This window comes from Hypomesus nipponensis, chromosome 6 (assembly GCF_054491055.1).
Source record: "Hypomesus nipponensis isolate SF chromosome 6, ASM5449105v1, whole genome shotgun sequence".
NCBI classification, from domain to species: Eukaryota; Metazoa; Chordata; class Actinopteri; order Osmeriformes; family Osmeridae; genus Hypomesus; species Hypomesus nipponensis.
The window spans coordinates 10,812,545-10,829,012 of record NC_140366.1 but is presented as its reverse complement, the minus strand read 5'-3'; the positions used below and the strand labels follow the sequence as shown (position 1 = coordinate 10,829,012).

The following is a 16,468-nucleotide window of genomic DNA, read 5'->3' as shown; positions in this document are numbered from 1 at the left end:
ACCCTCCTCATGTCATTTTTTGTCCCCAAATGTGGCTTTACACTCATGTTGATGTTGATTGAGAAAACTGTAGCTAGACTGCACTAATACAAACATTTATAATCTCCACTAAGCTGTATTGCACAAACATGGATAATATTTAGTAATTCGCGTAATATTTCGTAATTGTCTTAAAATCCCGGCCTGACCCCAAACTGAGGGTATTGGGGCGTAAAACATTCAAGCTTTCTACACCAATCACAAGGCAGGTAGTTTTTTCTGAGCCAATGGGAACTTCAACCCCACCCATAAACGCGCATATTAAACAGTCCCAGAATGATATTGTATGTGCACTGGAGAGAACTCAGTAGTCTTTGCATCACCGCTCAAACTTTACTACCGCTATCCTCAAACTCCTTTAACCACCAACATGGTCGATACCTTCTGTGCCACCTGGAAACTGGTCGACAGTGAAAACTTCGACGAATACATGAAAGCACTTGGTAAGCGTTTTTTTTTTTATATATATAGGCCTATATAATTACTTTGTAACACGACTGTCTCAGGCCAACCCAAATAAATATCTGAATCTTTAGGAAACTACATGATAATGAATACATAATTACACTCTTCTGAATCTATTTTTTTCTTAACTTTTTGTTCTTATTCTGAACAGGTGAAACAATTGTCTCGAATATGATTTGACTTTACTTTGACAGGTGTTGGTTTTGCGACGAGGCAGGTTGGCAACGTAACCAAGCCAACGGTCGTCATCGCCAAGGAGGGTGATAAGGTTGTCATCAAGACCCAGAGCACCTTCAAAAACACCGAGATTTCTTTCAAACTGGGCGAGGAGTTCGATGAGAGCACCGCAGATGACAGGAACTGCAAAGTAAGTTGGAAAGGGGCTCTTTGATGTGGCGTCAAAATAACTTATTATTCACTTTAAATGACCAATGCACTGACAGCTACAACGATGGCAGCACGCATTACTTCAAGGGACCCTAGGGACGTTAGATATCACGGTCAAATATTTAGGCATCATGAACCGTAGATAGGCTGTATCTCAATATAATTAGGATGTCTCCATTGCAAGTCAGTGTCTCCTTTGTTTTACGAGGGAGTTTTAGGGGATATACCTATGAAATAGTGGTATTGGGCAACAGACAGGTGCGTCCGTCGGAGCGCCAGGCTGACATTGTTCTCCATCCTTCTGTAGTCCACCGTTACCATGGATGGCGACAAGCTCGTGCACGTGCAGAAGTGGGACGGAAAAGAGACCACGTTTGTCAGGGAACTGAAGGACGGAAAGCTGGTCATGGTGAGAGATTATTTCTACTATTGCTAAATTAGTTGCGAACAAATTATATCGCACTCCCTTCTGTCGGTTTGGAGGAAGTTACAGCCTACTAAAAGGTGTGCAGTGTGAATGAAATGGCAACTAAAAGGCCTATAGATATGCTCTAATTTTAGTCAACATATAGGCCTAATCTATTCCGTGATTTTCATTGAATTCATCGATTCATAAAATATTAGGCTATATTATGATTTGTTTACAACACGTGTTAGATATTATGTTTGTTAAATTAATAATTGCTCAACTAATACAACTGACTTTCATTCTCAGAACCTGAAGTTTGAAGACATCGTGGCGGTGCGCACCTACGAGAAGGCGTGAGCTGATGACGTAATTGGATCATAAGCCCCTTTTTATCGGACCACATCCAAGAAGTGTTTTTTTTCTCTCCTGTTTTTATTACTGTATGCTTTGCTGCCCCTTGCACTTAATCCCTCCAAATGTTTTACGACATGTGTTGGAAACTACATTTCTTTCATGATAAATCATCGTATGTCAAACGTACTTAAATAAAAGTGAGTGAGTGCTTTCTAACAATGTGTAATCTTTTTTAATAACACTCTTAAAAGGAAAATACATGTGACGTTGACCTTGTAGCCTAATAGACTCGATTTAAAATTAGGCGCAGTAGAGTCTTGGAGGAGGCTCGTTGTAATGAACTATCGCTCAGATATCTATAGTGTAGAAAACGTCTTAGTATCAATACGCCAACAACTACCCATAATATAATGTTTAAAGCGGTCGCTGCAGTATCAACCGGTGCGTGCGGCTGTAGTGAACTCCACGCTACTTGGTTTCTTGTTTGGAGCGTATCCAATTCTCCAGTAACCGCACTGTTCTCGCAACAGGAGACCCACAACACAGAGCACGATCACGTGATCCCCGTGCTTCCTGTTTATATCATGAGAACGTTTCTAACGATATAAGCAAGTAACTCCCGCTCAACATTCGCTGTAATTCTGTAATGCGACAATGGGATTCGTGTCCTGTCTCTCCCTGTTTGGGCTGCAATTATATTTTGTTAACGCGGTTCCTATTAAACCTTCACCTGCTCACCTGAGAGGCGTAGGTAAGTCACTGATTCGGCCTGGGGCTCTGAGTACGGGAACAATACGCAATTCCTAAACAATAATGTAACAGTGTAACAACCTTCAGAATATATGTTTTTATTTATTTATATATATATATAACTTCTTATATATACACATTTTCATGTCGGTGCAGTGCTGTTTGAAGCTGTTTATAGAAATGTATCTATGGACTTCTTGTTATAAATGGTCCTAGGGTTAGGGACCATGAAACTACCCGTGCATACACACAACCTGACACAATTCTCATGACAGCAGTATTGTTTTTTAGGGGCAATAGCCATGAACATATAAAACCCTGTTAATTATCTTAGTAATAATACCCAGAGGAATAGCTTAATTCTATGTCTATCACTTTCTCTCTCCCTCACTTCCTTGATCTCTCTCAATCTGTCTTTTTCCTTCTCTCTCTCACCCTCTCACCCCTCTATCTCTCTCTCTCTCTCTCTCTCTCTCTCTCTCTCTCTCTCTCTCTCTCTCTCTCTCTCTCTCTCTCTCACTACCTCGACACTACTACCTCTCTCCGCCATCTTATATATTGCGTCCATGCTCTTTCCCTCTCTCTTTTTCCCTCCTTCTGTTTCTCTTCCTTCCACTGCCATGGTATAGGAAAGTTCTGGCATGTCTCCGACCTGCACCTGGACCCCACGTACCACCTGACAGAGGACCCCACCAAGGTGTGCTTCTCCTCCAAGGGCATCCCAGCCTCCGATCCTGGCTTGTTTGGAGACTTCATGTGTGACTCACCTTACCAGCTCATCCAGTCTGCCTTCACACACATCAGACAGGCTGGCCAGCAGGCACAGTTCATGATATGGACAGGGTGTGTGCTTTAACATCCAACCATATGATGACCAGAGTAGTCATTCATTAGTTCCCCTGAGTTTCATCTAGAACCTTGGTGTAGAAGTTGGTGATTGGTTTGTGTATCAGCTGATCAGGTTCAAATTGTGGTAATTACACTGTGTGATGTGAATGTCATGATCTTGGCCTAATGCTTCTCAATTCATGTTACATGCATGCATGGGGATGTTTGTCCTAGCACACTATGCTAGTTTCAGATCATCATTTCAGATCACCAGTGTTGTTCCTTTATTCAATTGTATAGTAGGTTTTAGTATATTATTGCAACAGCCTTACAATTTTTGGATTTGAATCTGTCAGTCCCAGAACGAGGAAATGTCTGTAGAAATCTCCATGATAAGACTCTAGATTACAATTTCAGCTGAGTATAGATACATTTAGCAGTGGAACAGCATGGTTGCACAAAAGCCATAGATCAATGGTAATGGACCCAGAGCAGTTAAATAGAACATGACATTGTGACACAAAAAGTACTGAATTAAAGTCCTAATATCTGTGTTTGTGTCTGGGGTGTGGGGTGTGTGGTGTGGTGTGGGTTGCGACAGGTTTTCTAAAAACATCTCTGTGGCTGGGATGAGAACACTGACATTGACATTGTTCTCATGGATGTGACATATTTATATTATAGAAGGTGTTCCTATTGGCATAACATATTTTCGGATTCATGTTACTACATGTTTTATGTAATTACAGTCTAATTCCTCCTCTCCACAGAGACATTCGATTGCTGAAAAAGCTGCATTCAGCTGTACATGTAATAAACATGTATTAAGTGTAATAAGCGTGTAATAACAGTCCTGTCTGTCCCCAGGGACAGCCCCCCTCACGTCCCGGCAGGAGAGCTGTCTACAGACATGGTGGTCCAGGTGATCAGTAACATGACTCAAACCATCAGGCACTACTTCCCTGACCTGCCTGTCTACCCCGCCCTCGGAAACCACGACTATTGGCCGCAGGTATGTCTTTCTCCAACACTATCGACTGTTCACCTGCTATTTGCTATATACTGTATACTTTCCGCACTCAAATGATTGGATAATTTTTCCTCTTACATGATTGGCCACTGATATTCTGACTAGTCTTCAGCAGTTTTCAGTATGTGCTAGATTTAAATGATATATTGAGTACACAGTGTGTGATATATTTAGTACACACTGTAAATAAACAGTGTTTGTACATTCATATTGTTTGTATTCAGCTAATGTATTATTTCTCTATGTTTTTAATAAGCTGTGATGTGCCTTTCTTGTCAGGATCAGTATCCCACCTCCACTAATGCTATCTACCAGGCTGCTGCCAAGCTGTGGCAGCCCTGGTTAAAGCCCTCCTCTCTGCAGACCCTCCGAGAAGGTAGAGTGACACAATACATCTGTGAGAGTGAGAGAGAGAGAAATATAGACAGCCCCTGACCCTGCAGACTCTTTTAGAAGCTACATATGGACAACAGTGATGGAGATGACACTCACAACGAGAGTGATACGGTATAGATATGTCCAACACAGAGAGTGAAATAGAAAACCCTACTCCAGCAGAGCCTCAGAGAAGCTAGGGTGTCTGGTATTACTCTGCAAGTCCATCTCTGAATGTTATTTCTTGGAATCAATGGTTTAATTGCAACATCCATGGCTGTTACATTGTCATATGATTCTTGCTATTAAACCCATTCCACCGTAACATTTTAACAGTCTCACTGAACGTGAGTCCTTTTAATTCAATACACATCAGCCAGCCTATTAGCACAGGATTCTCAGGTCCCATGTTGGAGATGATGGTCTGGTGGATCTTCTCCCTACAGGTGGTTTCTACTCCCAACTGGTCCAGTCTGGCCTACGTCTGGTCAGCCTGAATACTAACCTGTACTACAGCCCTAACAAGCAGACCCTCAACACCACAGACCCCTCTGGGCAGCTGCAGTGGCTGCAGGAGACCCTGGAGGGTTCTGTTCAGGCCAGGGAGAAGGTAACTCAGACAGGACACCAGATTTCTAGTAAATACCTATGTTACTATCTGTATTTTCTATGTTTAGCTATGTATGTATGCAAATCGTTTTGGTCTCCTCTCCCCTCAAGGTGTTTGTGATAGCTCATGTCCCCGTGGGGTACCTGCCCTGGGCTCGGGACACCACAGCCATCAGAGAGATCCACAACGAGCAGCTGGTCTCAATCTTCAGGAAGTACAGTGACATCATTGCTGGACAGTTCTATGGCCACACCCACAGAGACAGCATTATGGTCCTACAGGATGAACAAGGTTGGTTCGAAGAACAGGAAGTGAAATAGGCGTCTATGTATAGCATAATAAGCATAGACAAACATAGTTAAAAGTTGTGATAGAGGTCATATATTACAAAGCACCCACATAGTTTGTCAGTTTATTTGTATGTATTTAGAAGGGAAAATATACAGTTAAAATAATACATTTTGGACTGGAAAATCATAGTCGTCATTATCATCAAGCTTTTTTGGATCATAGTAGGCAGGCAAACAGGATAAATCTGTCATCATCACACTGACAGTAAGTAGTTCATTAGGAGGTTTGTTCCATAACATAAGTCATTCTTCATTTACTAGCCTTAAAGTCTTTATGAGATGGTAAACCAATGCTCGCACACATGCACTTATGCACACACACACGTTCTAGGCACACATAGCCCCACACACCGACACTCACAAACACACACACACTGTGACCTTCTGTGTACCCTTTGCGGTAATGATGCATAATAAGATCATGTTATTGAGCTGCCTCTGGCTAACCACTCAGACAATCAGACACTGCGTCAACATGACCTCTGGCGACCTGCTGCGTCGTGTTGTGGTGTGACTGGGAGCACGGCAGAGAGCCAGCAGCCACACCCACTCACATGTGTCTAGCCTAATGAGCTGACACTGACACATTGACCTGCCCTAAGTATTTAACAACATCCTGTTTACTTGTTTGTTTTCGTCTTCTGTGTGTGTGTTTCTTGTGCGTTTGTGTGTTTGTGTGCGTGTCAATGCGGGTGTGGTGTCTGTGGGTGGGTGTCTGTGTGTGTGTGGCAGGTAAACCGGTGAACTCCTTGTTCGTCTCTCCAGCTGTTACTCCAATCAAGAGTGTGTCAGAACCATATTCCAACAATCCTGGCTTCCGCATGTACCTCTACCAACCCCAGGACTATACTTTGCTGGTGAGCCGACAAGCCGACAAACAGCAGCTGCTCTCAAACTATCTCTCTCTCTCACACACACACAACCTGGCTGGGAGGATTTTAAATCATACTCTCCTAAGAAAAAGTGCTGTGTAGATCTGTTTGTCCCTGTAGGGGAACAACAGATAAGGTTAGGGTTAATCCCTAACCAGAGATAGAACTGTCCTGAGGCAGGCTGATGCTAGGTCTGATTAACTGTGCATAGGCTTGGGCAGGTTCCTTTAAATTTAGCAGACGCTCTTATCCAGAGCGACTTACAGTAAGTACAGGGACATACCCCCCAAGGCAAGTAGGGTAAAGGGACACAACGTCATTTGACATGGCTGGGAATCGAACCAGCGACCTTCTGATTACTAGCCCGATTCCCTCACCGCTCTGCCATCTGACTCTTTTTCTTGTAAAAATAATTACTTGAGGAAAACAGAGAGAGAAACAAAGAGAGAGAGAAGGTGAGAGATAAAATGATAAATTGAGAGAGAATGCTTGTGTAATAATAAGGCTGAAAAAATAGAAACATCTAGAATGCTCTTATTTCTCCAGCTGCTATTGAGGTCAGCATCATTCAGGTAACAGTTAGCTCCCTGTGGATAGCTGTGCTTTGCTACTCAACCATCAGACAGCAGGCTTCTCATGATTAATGGGGCTGCCATTCATTACACAGAGCTACTTCTTATCAACGTTCTTTCTCAGAGCAAGAGTCTGACATAGCTTTTCATTGATTTCTATGGTCTTTTAACTCAATTTTCCCCCCTTTCTCTTCCTTCTCTTCCCTCTCCCTTTTTCCCTACCCTCCCTGCTCTTTTTACTCTCTCTCTCTCCCTCTATTTCTCTTTCTTTCTCTCTCGCTTCCTTTCTTATGGCCCTCCCCTCTTTCCTTCTCTTTCTCTCCTTCCCCTCCCCTCTATTGCTCCTCTCTCATCCTCCCTCCTCCTTTTTTTCTCTCTTCCTGACCGAAGGATGTTTGGCAGTACTACTTGAACCTGACAGAAGCCAACCAGTCACAGAGATCTGACTGGAAGCTTGAATACAGCCTGAGAGAGGCCTTTGATCTGAAAGACCTCCAGCCAGAGAGCCTGTTCCAGCTGGCCTCCAGCTTCCAGGACCAGCCCAGTAAAACCTTCCCCAAATACTTCACACACTTCATGGTCAGCTACAACAGCAGTATTGAGTGTGAGGATGACTGTAAGCTCACCCAGCTGTGTGCTGTGCTCTACCTGGACCAGGATTCATACTCCAAATGTATAAAGAAAGGGAAATAAATTAATCATCATTATGTTTCTTAAGAACATTTAGCCATATCAAGGATCTTTGTCTTTTTTAATGAGAAAGCACAGAATAAAGAAAATCTATGTTTTGTAATACCTAATCTTTGATTGAAAGTATTGAAGCTAAAGGTTGCATTCACCGTGAAATGTTTCTTGAATCTCTGTATAATTGTATGCCGCTTTTGAAATTCCTATATATGTTTATTACATCAATACTGTAGTAGAGGAACGATGCATTATTGAGAAAGAATAAATGTTTTATGAATGTTTTGAACAAATATGAGATATGAGGGGATGATGGAGTTATTGTTCATTTTAATAAATATCAAGAGAGAATAATACAAAGAGATCTGTGGTGTTTGTGTGAAATGGATGTTGAAATATTCTCTCCACCTGCCTCCATCTTTTCTAGTTTTTGTCCTTTCCTCCACAAGGGAAGTTAGTAGCGTAGTCCAGACCAGACGAGCAGAGTGGCACTGGGTCATCGAGCTGTGGGAGAGGTTAGATCCTCCCCCCTGTGAGGAGGATGAAAGAGAGAGAACCCACTCTGCAGGGGGGGGGGGGGGCAGACCCCAACCCCACATGACCTCTCCTCTTCCCTCCCCTCCTCTCTCAACCTCCCTCCTCTCTTCTTCCCACTTTTTGTCTTTGCTCCCCACTTTCAACGTCCCCCACTTTTCTCTCTGACTCATAGGTTCTGTCCATTTCACCGCACTTCTCTCCTTCCGCAACTCTTTTCTTCTTTTCCTCTGCCTCCCCCCCACCGTACACTCCTCTTTCTCATGGCTCATTTGATCTGCTACTCTCTTTACCGAATGCTTTTCACTCTTCACTCTTCACTTTTCCTGTCCCAACGCTCCAACTCCCTCTGTCTCTCTTTCCCTCTCTCTCCCTCCATCTTTACACCTCCTCTTCTTTCTCTCCACCTCCCCCTCCTCCCACTACCCTTGCTCTCCCTCTCCTCTTCTCCCCCCTGTTAGCATTCCTGTCCTGACTCTGCCTGGTCCCGCCTCAGTGACCAGACCCAACCGTGCAAATGGAGTTGGCACAGGTTGTCATGGCGACAAAGTGGACGCCGTTGCTGGGGAAACAGCAGTATAAGTCTGGTTGGGGCCCCTCACTAATGACCCTGTTAGATCACCTCTAACGAGCATTAATCAGTAACCTGCCAATCAGAGAGCTGGCTCCCTTGCCCCCCTCAGAGGAAGGGGAGGGAGCTGAAGGGGGGGGGGGGAGATGGGCGAGAGAGACAGACAGATTCAGATAGGAGGCGAGAAGTGAGGGAGGGAGAGACATGGAGATGGCATAATGGTGAAGAAAGGGAGGGAGAAGAGAGAGGGGAGATGTAGTTTGAGGGATAGACCAAAAGATTGGGAGGGGATGAGAGAATGACAGATAAGATAGAGATTGAGTGTGAGAGAGATACAGTCGATAGTCTGCGAGGGTCAATATTTGTAGGGTTTCCTTGGCTCTGTGAAAATAGAATGGCGAGTCACTCTCATTACCATAATTCCTCCAGGGTTGTCCTGAGGACAGCACATCACCTAGGAGATAAGGGACTAGGAGTCTCTAAGGGGGTAGACAGTGTAGCCATTAGGTTGGCACTTGATCATGTAGGCCTGCCTCCAGTACAAGTTCATGCTCGAACGGGTTGCGGGGAGGGTGGTGGAGGGCGAGGGGCGGTGTTCAGAAGTCAACAGAAGACAGTCTGATCACTGAAGTACAGTGCATAGTCAAATACACTGTATGTTGTACATATGATCTGGCTTTATTAAAGACCTCCTTTCCAATTCTGGGATTCATATTAAACTGAGCTTGATTTCAGTCCATATAGTGACAGCAAGCAGATGTGCTAAACCCCTTCTGTCCTTCTTGTCATCTTAAAGAGAGACCAAAGTCAGCTCATGTAGAGAGACCAAAGTCAGCTCATGTAACAGGTTGTTTGCTGCAGTGTTGTTCAGAACACTGGCCATTATGTCAGACTGAGGGTGAGATCTGACTTCAAACCCTGGAGTCTCTCTTTTTGCACACACACACACACCTCCTTTAGCCTGGAAGAGGGCTCGTCATTCCATTAGCTGGTGGGGGATCTAGACTTTAATGATGCATGCTTGATACTGTCACATTCTGGTCTGCCGTTACGGGGTTACTGGGTTTGGGGCGGGGCGGGGGAGATTGGATGGGAGGGTGTGCGTGCCAGGGTTTAGGGGATGGGGGATTTGGGGTGATGCATAGGCCAGCGGGGCGGGGGGATGTGTTGGAGGGTTAGTCCCCACTCCACTCTCATTATGGATTGATAGAACAATAGAGCTGAGCAGATTAGGATGGTGAGAACTGCTGAATGTAAATGTGCCCTACATTCAGCTCCCTCTCTGCTGATGTACTGTAGTTGGACAAGGGCTATACACTGATTTTTGAATGAGTGAACCATAATCGTTGTTTCTTTCTTCCTTTTTTCTCTTCTCTCTCTTTCCCCCTCTCTCTCTGCAGGGGTGTCTCTCTGCTACTCCTAACTCATCTGAAGGATTACTGTCAGGTTTGTGTAACTAGCCTCCCCGCAGAGCAGGAATCTCAGATATGGACATCAAGATCTTTAAGGGGACGAACACACACATCTGCACACACAAACACTCACATACACACACAGGCACACACACACACACAGACAAACACACACACACCTATGCACACATATGCACACCCACATGCTCAAGGAGATTACACGATGTGCAGCTGTGATGAGGGCACCATTAGTCTCCTTCCGAGGCATTAGCCCAACATGAGGAACATTGACAAAATTAAGACAAACATCCACAGAACTGGAGTCTCACTGCTCCTTGAAGTCATTCACAGCTTTATTATCTGACAGCTTTACTAAACAAGCAGCATCTCTTTGGTCCTCCCGCTGTTATAATTGAAGTCTGGAGTGTCAGCAATATCTGTAGTGTTCCAGTTAGAGGCTGCAAGGAAGGTGTCTCGTGTCAGCAGTGTTCTGCTTAGAGGCAGTGAGGCTTCTGGAGTCAGCAGTGTTCTGTTTCAAGGCAGTGAGGCTTCTGGAGTCAGCAGTCTTCTGCTTAGAGGCAGTGAGACTTCTGGAGTCAGCAGTGTTCTGCTTAGAGGCAGTGAGGCTTCTGGAGTCAGCAGTCTTCTGTTTAGAGGCAGTGAGGCTTCTGGAGTCAGCAGTGTTCTGCTTAGAGGCAGTGAGGCTTCTGGAGTCAGCAGTGTTCTGCTTAGAGGCAGTGAGGCTTCTGGAGTCAGCAGTGTTCTGTTTCAAGGCAGTGAGGCTTCTGGAGTCAGCAGTGTTCTGCTTAGAGGCAGTGAGGCTTCTGGAGTCAGCAGTGTTCTGCTTAGAGGCAGTGAGGCTTCTGGAGTCAGCAGTGTTCTGCTTAGAGGCAGTGAGGCTTCTGGAGTCAGCAGTGTTCTGCTTAGAGGCAGTGAGGCTTCTGGAGTCAGCAGTGTTCTGCTTAGAGGCAGTGAGGCTTCTGGAGTCTGCAGTGTTCTACTTCGAGGCAGTGAGGCTTCTGGAGTCAGCAGTCTTCTGCTTAGAGGCAGTGAGGCTTCTGGAGTCAGCAGTGTTTTGCTTAGAGGCAGTGAGGCTTCTGGAGTCTGCAGTGTTCTACTTCGAGGCAGTGAGGCTTCTGGAGTCAACAGTGTTCTGCTTAGAGGCCGTGAGACTTCTGGAGTCAGCAGTGTTTTGCTTCGAGGCAGTGAGGCTTCTGGAGTCAGCAGTGTTCTGCTTTGAGGCAGTGAGGCTTCTGGAGTCAGCAGTGTTCTGCTTAGAGGCCGTGAGACTTCTGGAGTCAGCAGTGTTTTGCTTCGAGGCAGTGAAGCTTCTGGAGTCAGCAGTGTTCTTCTTTGAGGCAGTGAGGCTTCTGGAGTCAGCAGTGTTCTGCTTTGAGGCAGTGAGGCTGTGAGTCTGTGTGTGTGTGAGTGTTGTTGTCTCCATCCATCTAGACCCTGTCTCTTAGACACCCGAGGGGAAGCCGAGGTAAAAGAGATAATAATAAGTGTAACGTGTGTGTCTGTGTGTTATGTTGAGTTTGAGCATTGAGGTGTGATGAGTTTCATACGCTGGGTCAACATTCCACAGCATAGTTATAATGAACATCTGATGGTCTTATCGTACCGCCTAGACCCTGCCTGCATGCCTGCAGTCTTAGCACATTGAGCTAAAGCCAACATATATTTTGCGTTGGTCTCAAGCATTATCACGGTCTTGAATCTGTTGTGTAACTGATGTCCAATCACCTGAAGGGCAACCCTGTCCTAAATCATTATTAAAGCCTTGCAGAGACCCCTGGGCTTTAGCTCTGTGAGCTAACACAATTAGCTGGCCCATCCTCTTTACCCTGCCATTCACACTGACCTAAAGTAACCTCTCTCCGCTACCCCCTCCCCCTCCCTTCCCCAGGCGGCTAAAGTCATTGCCCTTCAGGGGGACATGCCCTTGTCCTGCTAAAACTGCTTACTTCTTTCTGCTTCCCCCCTCCTCCCTTCCCCCCGCTGTCCACACCCCGCACCCCCTCCACTCTGTGAAAGTCTGAGAGTCATTTGGCCACTGTAGTGTTACTGGATTCAACATGGCTCAATATGTATGTAAATGCTATTTTGTTTTTATCCAAGCTTTACTCCGTTGACTTCATTAAGTGTGGACTGATTTATCATCTAAGCACCTGATAATGCGATCAGGTGGAGGGGAGGAGAGGGGCTAATGTTTAAACAGGCTAAACATGACAATGATACTCGAGCTTAATACTAACTTTTTTATGTCAATCTGTTATTATAATTTCATGAATTAAAATAATTCATTAATAAAAAATTCAACCACACATTAACACCATGTGTGTAACATGCTATACGGTTTAGTTGACTCCACAAGCTGCGTCCACAGTGCTGGTTCTAGTCTTAGTATCGCAAGTACTGTTATTAGAACTACAGTTATACTAACAGTTATTAAGTTACTAAGAAATCAAGGCTGCTCTAGTAGCACTCCTCGAGCTACAGAAATCTTCTTAAACCTTGTGGAGGTTTCATGATGAAACAAAGTAGCCAGAGCAGTGGTAGCTTGAGTCAAGTGTATCCAACCTGCTGCTCTGCTGTGGTCTCGTATAGGTTTGTGTGCCAACGTGTCCTAGTTGGGAAACACAACACAAGGGACTATTCATAGAGCTCTCATGTGATGTAGTGCTGCACCCATACAGACCCTGCTCCCTCTCTTATACTCAGCACAATAAAGAGACGCACATAGGCAGTGGTCCACATTTTCTAAAGACCTGCTTGGCCCAGCTTCCAGAGACAGGGGGAAATGCGCAGTCCTGCCTGTATCCCTTACTTTAAGGAAGAGCATGCAGGGGAGGGGGGGGGGGCAAAGGGAAGGGTGGAAGCAAAAGGAGGGGGGGATCGGATGAGTGAAAGAAGCAGTAAGTGTACTAAAAGGGGCTCTGGGAGTACAACAGTAGATTTGAAGGGGGGAGGGGTTTAAACAGTTGGCGTGGGGAGGGATGAGCGGGGCACTTTAGGGGGTTTGGAAGGGGGCCGGGTGTGTGTCTGGTGAGTTTTGAATCGGTGGGGCTGGGGGGATAAGGGGTAGCCGAGGGGGGCCTTTCTTCTCATGCTTCAGTGGCTGTTTGTCAGGCAGTATGAACTGCTTCCATTATGCGTTCTCCTGAGGAAGCCCCTCCTTCTACCTCAGATCTGCACCCCCACTGCTCTAAGCTGATTGGATCCTGCACTCCTAGTGGGACCAGCATAGCCCGTTTCCGTGGAGCCAATCGTATTACAGAAAACCCATTACCTCACCCTCAGATGATGTTCACGCCAAGAAACCCCCATCACCAATTCCTCCCACCTACCCCACCCTAAACATACACCCTCCTTCCCTCTCTCTCCTCTCCTTTTGAGAGAAAGAATGGAATGCTGGGAATAGAGTGGCGCTCCATCCTTCAATCACTCCATGGGAAACTCTCTCTAGGAAACACAAGAGCACAGAGAAGTGAGGGTAAGAGAGAAAGAGCAAAAAGAGACAGAGAGAGAGAGAGAGAGAGAGAGAGAGAGAGAGAGAGAGGGACGAGTGAGGGAGTGAAAAGAGCTACCAAGAGCTTGGTATCTGCAGCGGGGGAATGTTGTTCAGTGGGTTACGTGTATTGTTGTAGCAGACATGAATGAAAAAGAGGAAGAGAGAAACAGTGAGAAAAAGCAAAAAAAAATTGAAAGATTTGAAAACAGGCAGTTAATAGAGAGAGGGACAGAGACAGACAGAGAAATAGAGGGAGAGAGACAAAGAGAGAGAGTGGCACAAAGAGAGAGAGTGGCACATAGAGAGAGAGATAGAGAGAGAGAGAGAGAGAGAGAGAGAGAGAGAGAGAGAGAGAGAGAGAGAGAGAGAGAGAGAGAGAAGAGAAGAAAGAGAGGAGAAAAGAGAGTGAGCTTTTGAAAGCAGTCCAGTCATCCAGTGATGGTGACTGCTGCCAATTAAAATGTGACCCACTGTGTGAGAGGTTTCCCATGGTCCTCCAGGGCCAAGCTGCTGTTCGTCTACACAAAGCACCGAGTGTAACAGTGGTAAATATATGTACATATGTGTGCAATAAAATGCAGCAGTCAGCCAAATAAAAAACTGTTTGAGTAAAAGATGAGAAGAGAAGTTAGAGAAGGAACAGGACTGACACAAGGGGCATGCAGAAAATGTTTAGTGAGGAGCCAGATGGGGTAAGGGAACATCTTGGGGTGGCATGTTAAAAAAAATTAAATTCTGTTGAATAGTTCGGCCTGAAATGCATATATTAGACGGTCTTCCAAGAAGATTTAAATGAGTGGGGCTTGTCAGCTGGGAGGGGGACATGGGGATGGCCAGTAAGTTTGGTTTGGTGGGCCGTTGAACTGACTTTTGACACGCACTATGAAAATGGAAAATACAAGTTGTAAAGAAATGCATTTCAGTTGCAAATCACCAAAAAAGATGATGAGCATGTAGGTCTTGGTTCTTCAGGCTAAAAACATACTGTGTGTCGCTTTCACCCCAAATAAAGCTAGATAACTTCCAGCAAACTCTTACACCCCCAGTTCAGTACTACAGTGTGATCTAAGCTCATTAGAAGGCACTTACATAATCATTTTAACTCACAGTATCATGTGTGTGTAATAGGCTCACATTCTACTTCTCTATCCCCCACCCCCTTCCTCTTCGCTCGATTGTAATCCTCCCCTTCCTCTCTTACACCCTCACCCCTCCATCACACAGCTATTCCTACTAATATCCAAACAGGCAACCATGTTTTCAGTAATGACTCCTAGAGAGGTCGCTAGGCTGCTTGTAAGTGGAGCAGGGTGTTGGGTGTGTATGCGCATGCAAGTGTGCGTGTGCGTGTGTGTGTGTGTGTGGGGGGGGGGCGCAGCAGGCCTGAAGTTGGCCCCCGCAGCAGGACCCAGACTGGGGGGTCAATGGGTTTGCCCCTGGCAGAACATCCAGTCTAATAGCTTTGATCCAGCTCGAGCCTAAAGGGGTTGCAACCCTTTTCATTCCACTTGATATACACTGTACTGACCCTCTGTGACCCCTGACCCAATGACTGTGCCCTCTACAGATGACTTCACCTGCAGCTTAGGCTCACTGTCTGCATATGGGAAAATGGAGGATTGAATGGTTGAATGGTTGTGTATGGAGGGAGGGGGTGGTGGATACATATTTGAAGGGGTGAAAGAGGGAGGTTGGAGGGTAGACTGCAGTGTTTGTGTGTGTGTTAGTGTGTGTGTGTGTGTGTGTGTGTGTGTGTGTGGAGCTGGTGGAGTACTCTCATTACTGCTGAGTGCCTGTGTTCCTTCATTGTTAATCTCAATGACCTGCCTTGTTACACATGGTGCAGTAGTCTGTGTGTAAATATATATTATATGTCAGTTTAATGTATCAAATCCAATCTAAGACAATGTATATGTATAGCAATGCCACTAAAGCCTTCATAGATCCCCACTACAATATGAGTCAAATGAGATGATGATGTACACACATGCCTGTGTCATTCTACATGTGTGATTACATCAGCAATGGTTCTTCGTGTCTCAGATCTGGAGCTTCCGTAGTTTGCTTTGATCTACAGGTCTACTGGTCTATTCCTCACCACGCTTCAAAATGATGGGTGGTTTATAGGCCTAATACATGGTCAGTACTGGTATTTTTGCTATTTGAATACAAACAATGCAAATTATTTCTTATTTTCTGATGGAGGAGATCCATGACATGCATTACTCATAGGCACGTTTAAAGTTTGTATCTATGGTGACTGTGAACCGAATTCCAGATAAAGGATGTCCATGCTGCAATACTGCCACCGGTAGGCGGCGAATATGTACTTCATCCATTTGACAGCATTATTTTAGCTCGCACTAAGGCAGAATTAGCATTGATGACTGTCTGGTTAATCAATTTACATCTTGCAGTGCTTTCTATTTAATTGGACATTTTGCCACTGGAAATTTACGATGTGACCAGATTCAGACTACCAATAGGAAACTGAGGAAGAAGAGGATGAACAATAGTTTAGGTGTCTACATTTGAGACCAAATTAAACACACAGGCAATTTGTTGTGTGTGCATGTCTGTGATGTCTGTATGTCTGTACGTAACAGACTTAAGGCAAGTTGCTTGAACCAAGAGCACGAGGCTACATTTTTACTCTGGAGACTGTCCGGCTGTAGAACACACAAACACACACAGACAGCATTCTCATAGGAC

The 16,468-nt window shown here is 45.1% G+C and overlaps 2 protein-coding genes across 2 annotated transcripts; both read left to right on the top strand.

Moving 5' to 3' along the window:
* The first annotated feature begins 328 nt into the window (after window positions 1–328).
* Window positions 329–1,859, top strand: fabp7b (fatty acid binding protein 7, brain, b). The gene is made up of 4 exons (XM_084699646.1): window positions 329–482; window positions 699–871; window positions 1,199–1,300; window positions 1,607–1,859. The coding sequence occupies exons 1-4, from the start codon at window positions 410–412 to the stop codon at window positions 1,655–1,657; spliced, it is 399 nt and encodes a 132-aa protein (XP_084555772.1). The 5' UTR covers window positions 329–409; the 3' UTR covers window positions 1,658–1,859.
* Window positions 1,860–2,232: 373 nt separating this feature from the next.
* smpdl3a (sphingomyelin phosphodiesterase acid like 3A) lies at window positions 2,233–8,076 on the top strand. The gene is made up of 8 exons (XM_084700279.1): window positions 2,233–2,405; window positions 3,034–3,247; window positions 4,100–4,244; window positions 4,542–4,638; window positions 5,084–5,247; window positions 5,358–5,538; window positions 6,330–6,454; window positions 7,432–8,076. Exons 1-8 carry the CDS (start codon window positions 2,309–2,311, stop codon window positions 7,732–7,734), a joined length of 1,326 nt encoding a protein of 441 aa, XP_084556405.1. The 5' UTR covers window positions 2,233–2,308; the 3' UTR covers window positions 7,735–8,076.
* Window positions 8,077–16,468: the final 8,392 nt, after the last annotated feature.